Genomic DNA, 8395 nt, shown 5'->3' with positions numbered 1-8395 from the left:
AACAGTTCAAATTTGCAGTCACAAGTTACCGTACATGTGGCAACTGTTTTTCTCAGTTTTATGCCCCACCTTTTTTCCTTAGGTTTAAGTCTTAATGCATGTAACACTGTTTGCTGAATAAAATATTTAATCAGAATTAGTTCTTTAGGGCCACATATACTGCATGGTATATTTTGTTTTATTCCTTGTAATTTAATCATGGTAATTAAACTTTTCATATACGGTAGAGGAATGTCAGGTGTTAACTGGCCGAGTTTCTTTGGCGGAAATGGAGATGCGATTTTGTTTGCAGAGAAAATTTCAACGTGATCATTCATTTAAGCTAAATGGTGACAATTTTATTCTTTTAATTATTTTTTTTACTATAGTACTGTTGTAGTTGTTTAAAAAATCTGAAATTTACTTGAATAATGTTTAATCTTCACGTTCTATTTACTGAAGAAGAAAAAAAGAAGAAAAAACTGTTGTATGATATAAATTATTTCGTCCAGTGCCGGGTTTAGACGTGTGTGCATGTGATTTGAATTTTTAATGTAGCTTTAACAATTTTTCAGTCATATCGCTACGATGTCAGCAGTGTGGCAGTTTAGACTGTGGATTGCATACGTTATATTTAAAAATGGTTTGGGGTTGGGTTTTTTTCTTCTGACAAATGAAAATTGACAGACATAATGTAATAATCGGGACTTCGTTGCGCAAAATTGAGAGATATTACGAGATCGGGATGTAAATGAGGAAATACCCCCAAAATCGGGAGGTTTTTCTCCTGGCTTGAGAGTTGACAGGTATGAACTGTCCGGGCTTGTGGAATTTCATTCAGGACTTTAGTTTATTTAAATCACCAGCCCAGGCCTGTGCCTAACAAATTTCTTTTAGCACTTACCAGTACAGTACATAAACTATTATATCAGACTGCAGATTCAACTTTTGAATGTGCAACCCAAATGTGGTCTCCTGTCTGCCTCACTCACCAATGTTTATGTTTGTATTCGAGGACTGGCTAGTATAGCATCACGGTACCACGTGATCTGTCGTTTCATCAAAACTCGGAAAAACTCGGCAATTTACGGAATCGTGGTATCTTCCACGCAATATAATCACTACCCGCTTACGATATTTAATTTATAAACATTGCAGTCGAATTAAAATCTGTAGAGAATTACATACGTAAAAGGAAAATTTTGATTTCTAGTCTCCTTTAAGTTTATGAAATGAAGAATCAGGTCAAGGATTACTGAGATAAAAGTGCTGGGGAAAAAATTTCAATAAAGATACTCACTGACTCCCCCCCACCCACTCATAACATAGAGGCATACAAAATTAGATTAAAATGAAACTGTGTTAAAATCATATACATGTAAATATATACAACATATTGTCTTTAAAAAAATTTTTTAATATAGAATGTAGAACTGGCTGAAGCTGCATGGCCATTTTATTTACAAGCAATACAGTTTACAAGCTAACAGAATGGAATCAACCGGCCATCTTGTAGAATGCTAGGATCAGCTTTAAAAACAAAATTAAAGAAATTATTTGAAAGCAGCATTAATTTAGCTGAAATCTTGTAGCATGTATGGGATCTTAATCAAGCCTGAAGAAAAGTTACAGAGTGCATTGTAATTAGTCAATTAAAATTTTTTATTTAATTAGAATAAGATCTTACAAAAATTGTCTCTGTATGCTGTGCTGCAAATATGTAAATGAAGCAAGTTCAATTATCTGATTTTATCAGCTAGAAATGTTTGGTATAGCCTAGAATAAAAGTTACTAGTTTGGTATACCCTGGAACAAAAGTTAATAGTTTGGTATACCCTGGAACAAAAGTTACTAGTTTGGTATACCCTGGAACAAAAGTTAATAGTTTGGTATACCCTGGAACAAAAGTTACTAGTTTGGTATACCATGGAACAAAAGTTACTAATTTGGTATACCCTGGAACAAAAGTTACTAGCTTGGTATAGCCTAGAACAAAGTTACTAAGTAAAGTTGCTTTTATACTTTTATTTATTCTTGTTTACAATCAAAGAATTTTTATTTTTAAATTTGTCAATTGCTTCGTTTTATTTTAGCACCTTGTGTTCTTCCTTTGTTTAACCTGATAGGTATGTAATCCTTCAAGTTGAGAACCTGGTGTGGCCTTTATGGCAGAATTAAAAAATATGATTTTGGGCTGAATTATTGAACTAATAGGAAAGATAATGTACATTTTTATTAGATTATAACTACTGTATTCTATGTAATACACACACTGTGAACTATAACTACTGTATTCTATGTAATACACACACTGTGAACTATAGCTACTGTATTCTATGTAATACACATACTGTGAACTGTAGCTACTGTATTCCATGTAATACACACACTGTTAACAATAACTACTGTATTCCATGCAATATACACAGTGAACTATAACAAATATATTCCATGTAATACACACACTGTGAACTATAACTACTGTATTCCATGCAATATACACAGTGAACTATAACAAATATATTCCATGTAATACACACACTGTAAACTATAACTAATGTATCCCATGAATACATACATTGTGAACAATAACTACTGTATTTCATTTATTACACACACTGTGAACTATAACTACTGTAGTCCATGTAATACATACATTGGGAACAATAACTACTGTATTTCATGTATTACACCCACTGTGAACTATAACTACTGTATTCCATGTATTACACATGCTGTGAACTATAACTACTGTATTTCATGTATTACACCCACTGTGAACTATAACTACTGTATTCCATGCAATACACACAGTGAACTATAACAAATATATTCCATGTAATACACACACTGTGAACTATAACTACTGTATTCCATGTAATACATACATTGTGAACAATAACTACTGTATTTCATGTATTACACTCACTGAACTATAACTACTGTATTCCATGTACTACACACACTGTGAACAATAACTACTGTATTTCATGTATTACACTCACTGAACTATAACTACTGTATTCCATGTATTACACCCACTGTGAACTATAACTACTGTATTCCATGTACTACACACACTGTGAACTATAACTACTGTATTCCATGTAATACACACACTCTGAACTATAACCTCTGTAGTCCATGTAATACACACACTGTGAACTATAACTACACTATTCTATGTAATACACACACTGTAAACTTTACTGTATTCTATGTAATACACACACTGTGAACTATAACTACTGTATTCTATGTAATACACACACTCTGAACTATAACCTCTGTATATGCATGTAATACACACAGTGAACTAAAAACATATTGTAGGAAAATTAAATGAAATTAAAGATCATAATATGTACACATAGATGATGTCATAAACAGTGTCCCACCTAGTGTATGTAAATAAAATAGAAGTTAACTCCCTTTCTTTATGTGAGGAACTCTCCACCTTAGACAGTCATGTATAATATTTTCACAGCCAATAAAACACAGGTAAGATCAATTTTTAGACTGATTTAACAAAGCTAAATCATACAATACATTAGGCATGCAAGGCTGTATGCTCTGCAGAAATCAAGTTGTTTTAGGCTGATTTTAGTTGCCGCCACTTTCCTTCAATGAAACATGATAGGATTGAACAAACTTAACCCAGAAATGACTAAATGTATATGGAGTTTGACCAAAACCATTAAGGCATGTGCAAGTATTAAGTTGAATACAGAACTTGCAACCTGATATCTGAAATATAATACAATAATTATATATATATATATATAAATTGATACATAAATTGTTCATGTTGATAAGGGTTAATATTTGAGTTTAATGTAGACTTCATTTTATTCATAAATACATAAGTGAATTGAGAGATTCATGTAAAGCATGCTTAATGCAATGGGAATATCAATTTTAAAGATTCAGTTTTTTTACCCTAGCAAATCTGCATTGTCAAGAAAATCAGTTTTGACCTTCCAGATTGTTATGTTTAACTATGATGTAACGTTCAGTATGAGGTCATCTGTTTATATTAGATCTGAAGCATATGATCACAACCAAACACGATCCATGGTCAAAATTGATCTAACCTAAAACTCAATCTTCAAAGCATTATAAGAGCTTGCTATGCTTGTAGGGGATAATTTATTATTTTGTATCTCGCTCTTCATTTAAGGGATAATTCATTATTTGAGGAATTGAGGAAGATAATCATTCTTTTCCCAGTGAGGATTGCATTAATGGTGGTTTTACTCAACTCACTGAGTTAATAATGGCTTTACTCATAAAAATTGAGTCTGTGGTGGTTTTACTCAACAGAGGTAATAGTGACTTTGCTCATCGAAACTGAGTCTATGGTGGTTTTACTAATGCAAATAGAGTTAATAGTGGTTTTACTCACAGAAATTGAGCCAGTGTGGTCATACTAAAGCAAATTGAGGATCTTAGCAGTGAATCAGCAGAGCCAGTGAAAGAAATAATCTGGGGAGGGATGAAGTCACATTTAAATCCTCAAATACAAGACTGATATCACAATTTAACATATTTAGAAAATTGTGTGCAGATTTAAAGTAAATATTCATTACATGTAGTTTCATATCAACAAGGTGCCAGAGTTTCTGGTAGTATAATATAGATTTGGTTGCTGCAAATTCTGAAGTTCAGTCAATCAGATAAAACCTGAATGTACAGGATATTACAAGAATGCTCATTTAACAAAAAACAACAGGATGCCTGAGAATCAATATGCCTTTGCCTTAAATGATGGCATGTTGTATAGAGAAAAAAAGGCAAAGGAATCCTGGACAGAAGACAGTGCTGCAAAATCGAAGACAGCCTGAGTAGAAATGACAGCTAAATGGCATATCAACTGGTGAAAGATCTCACAACCCATAAACAAGGGAAATCTGTGAACACCATCTAAGACAAATCAGGAAAATGCCTCACAGAAGATCAAGAAATCCTCAAACAATGGACAGAATATTGCTCAGAATTGTACAATCATAAGAAGTAGAAATGGCAGTTAGGTCACGAAAGAAAGGAAAGTCATCTGGCATTGACAACATACCAACAGAGCTCATTCAAGCAGGAGTAGAAGAGATAGTCACAGTCCTGACAACAATCTGTAACAAGATATGGCAGACAGAAGAATGGCCCACCACATGGATTCAGTCCATGGTCATCATGCTCCCCAAGAAAGGAAACCTACAGCTATGCCAAAACTACAGAAACATCAGTCTGATCAGCCACCCGAGCAAAGTCTCGCTGAAGATAATTCTCAACATACTAAAGCCTCAAGTAGAAACAATTATTGCTGAATAGCAGACAGGCTTCCAAGCAGGAAGGAGCACCACAGAAAAAATCTTCAATCTCAGACTCCTTTTTGAAAAATACCTTCAGCATCAGCGGAATCTTTACCATGTTTTTATTGATTTCATAAAGGACTTTGATAGGGTATGGCATGTGACCTTATGGGTATCTATGAGGAAGTACAACGTCAGATCAAACCTGGTGCACCAAAAAAAAAACTGATGACAAACAACACCAATGGCATCAGTGCAGAAAAAAGGTCAGTGGACAGAAGCTAGAAAGAGTCACAAGCTTCAAGTACATGGGATTAGTTATCACAGATGAGGGCTCCAAACCAGAACTACTTTGCAGGATTGCCCAGACAACAGCAGCAATAACAAGGTTGAGACCAATTTTGAAAGATACCAACATTGCTTTTGGTTCCAAAATAAGGCAGATGAACTCGATTCTGATATCCATCTTTCTGTATGAAACATGGATGCTCACATCAGATCTACAAAGAAGGATTCAAACCTTCAAAATGAGATGCTACCGCAAGATCTTGGGAATCTTTTACATTTACCATGTAACCAACAAAGAAATCACAACATTATTCAGTGAGATATTGGATCCTATGAAGACCTCTTTACCACTGTAAAAAAGTGTAAACTGAAGTGGTATGGTCATGTCTCAAGATCATCTGGACTGGCAAAAACAATCTTGCTAGGCACAGTGCGAGGGTGTAGAAGAGGAGGCAGACAGAAAAAGAGGTGGGAAGACAACATTAAGGAGTGGACAGGCGTGGGATTTGGAGATTCCCAAAGGGAAGTAGAGAACAGGGAAAGATGGACAGAATTGGTTGTAAAGTCAACTGTGGTGCCCCAACGACCTCTTGAATAAGGGCTTGATGATGATGACGATGATGATGATGATAATATAAAAAAAATTATGACATGGGTAATTTTAATCTAATAACACAGCAATCATATGATAAATATAAGCTCATGATTCATTTGTATCAAACAAAATCATAAACCTTTAATATTTGCTTGTAAATTAAATAATTTAGTAGAAAGAATCCATCAAAAAAAACTAAAGCTCTACTGGCCAAAAAGAATTTCCAGGATAAGACCTTTTATTCCTTTTAACTGCAGAGTGCTGAAAATATTTCTGATATTCTTGAGCCATAAAAATAATTTCAAGATAGCTGCCCTAGTGACCTCACTGGATGCAAGATTTAAACCATTTTCATTCCGGATAAACTAGAGATCATAAGAAGTCTTTTAATGAAAACCCCATGTTGATATGACTATCAATTTAGCAGGAATAGTGATAACAAGATTTTCAAGATGGCCACATTGGTGGTCATATTAGCTGTCAGTTTAGCGTCATTTAAATCTATGAACCACCAGACAGCATAAGAAGTCTCCTGGTGAAAATGTCCCATGTAACTTTCCATTTAGGAGGAGTAGTGATAAGATTTTCAAGCTGGCTGCAAAGGTGGTCATACTTGACATCATATCGGCACCCTTTGCATTTAGGACCAACTAGACATCATAAGAAGTCTTCTAGTGAAAACCTCATATCAATATGACCATTCATCCAAGAGGAGTTGCAATATTTTCAACATGACAACCGTAGTGGCCATATTGGAGTTCAGATTAGCACCATACTCATTAAAGACAACTTCAAGTCTTCTTGTAAAAAACCCAGGATAATATTGTTTTGCATTCAGGAGAAGTAGCAGAATGAAATTTTCAAAATGGCTGCCTAGTGACTATATTGCTTGTCAGATTCGCATCATTGTTGTTTAGTTCCAACATACGATGTCTTTTAGTGAAACACCAAATTGGTGGGTTTTCTGTTCAAGAGCAGTAGCAATAAGATTTTCAAGGGTGTCGTGTATTCTTGAGTGCCACCATTTCCATTTAGGACCAAACAGACTCTGGGATGAAAGTACATATAAAGTTTCATGGCAATCCTCAAAGGAGGAACAAAAACACTAAAGCTACAAGAAAAAGATCAGTAGATATTCCAATAATAGACTAGTGCTGTATCACTTTAGTGATTCTCTTACAGATACTAACTTATAATTTCAGAATTTCCCCCCAAAAGTTTGAAAATTGCAAGAAGGAAGGGATCAATCTGGAAGTGAAAATATTAACTCAAAATCTGGCTAAGTATTATTCTTTATTATTATGACAGCATCCTGTATTATACAAACTTGCTTCCTGACTTGTCTCTGTAAGAAGCTTAGCAAATTTCTTGACTTAACAATTTGTGAACCAAAGAAGGAACAGCTAAAACAGTTGCTCTGTAAAGACATATCTCATTGCACTGGCCTTCTAGAAATATTTAATGAGGGTCAAAATGAAATTAGTATTTGTGCAGACTTAAGCAAGGGAAGTGGGTTCCACTTGCAAGAAAATAAACTTATAAGTAAACAAATACTGCATGTTTCCTAATATTTTAATCAACAATGCCAGGAGCAGAAACCAATTTTTTTAGCCTCTCAATTAACCGGTAACATGTTAAAAGTGATGGAAAAGCAGATATGCTGAAACCACAATACCTTTCCTGAGGGTTACATGAAAATATTGTTTACAAATATCTGTTAATCAATAATAAAAAAATTGCACTGAGCTGCCATTCTCCTTCATTTAATTGAGGAGTAAATGCATTTAGTACCATAGAAGCTGAACAAGTCAACTTCATAAAAATAATAATCATAAAAATGGCTAGTCATGATACAGATTAGGTTACAAAAATGATACATCTGGAACATCCTCAATGTTTGGAACAGACATTGTTTTCTTCCTTAATGGGTCTATTCTCATCCTCTGTCATTTGATCCAAATCTTGTGGTTCCTTCTCTACTAGGTTGAGTTCTATTTGGTAGTCCTGTACATGATCCATTGCAGCTAGTTCAAATCGTGACATGTGGGCAATTACACCTGCTCCATAGCTGTCTCCTAGCACATTCACAGATGTACGAATCCTGTCTCTGGAAAGAAAAAAGAACATTACTTTATTCTGGAATGGATGAACACATCCTTCCAAAGCACACAAATAAACATGGGACTTGTAAAGCATTATGTCTAACCCATGAACTGTACCACTGTAC

General features: G+C 34.5%; 1 protein-coding gene across 6 annotated transcripts in view; it reads right to left on the bottom strand.

Moving 5' to 3' along the window:
- Positions 1-2197: 2197 nt before the first annotated feature.
- The window catches only part of LOC149797265 (excitatory amino acid transporter-like), an 81667-nt gene continuing 75469 nt past the window's right edge, over positions 2198-8395 (bottom strand). For all 6 annotated transcript variants that reach the window (XM_089961972.1, XM_089961970.1, XM_089961969.1 and 3 more), the window contains exon 10: positions 2198-8275. In XM_089961972.1, the coding sequence (XP_089818098.1) occupies positions 8059-8275 (217 nt within the window). In that variant the 3' untranslated portion in view covers positions 2198-8058. The remainder of the gene's footprint in view (positions 8276-8395) is intronic.

Source organism: Sinohyriopsis cumingii, chromosome 6, assembly GCF_028554795.1.
Source record: "Sinohyriopsis cumingii isolate HCF-2022 chromosome 6, ASM2855479v2, whole genome shotgun sequence".
NCBI lineage: Eukaryota > Metazoa > Mollusca > Bivalvia > Unionida > Unionidae > Sinohyriopsis > Sinohyriopsis cumingii.
Note: the sequence above shows the minus strand (reverse complement) of the source record. Positions and strands in the feature narration are given on the sequence as shown.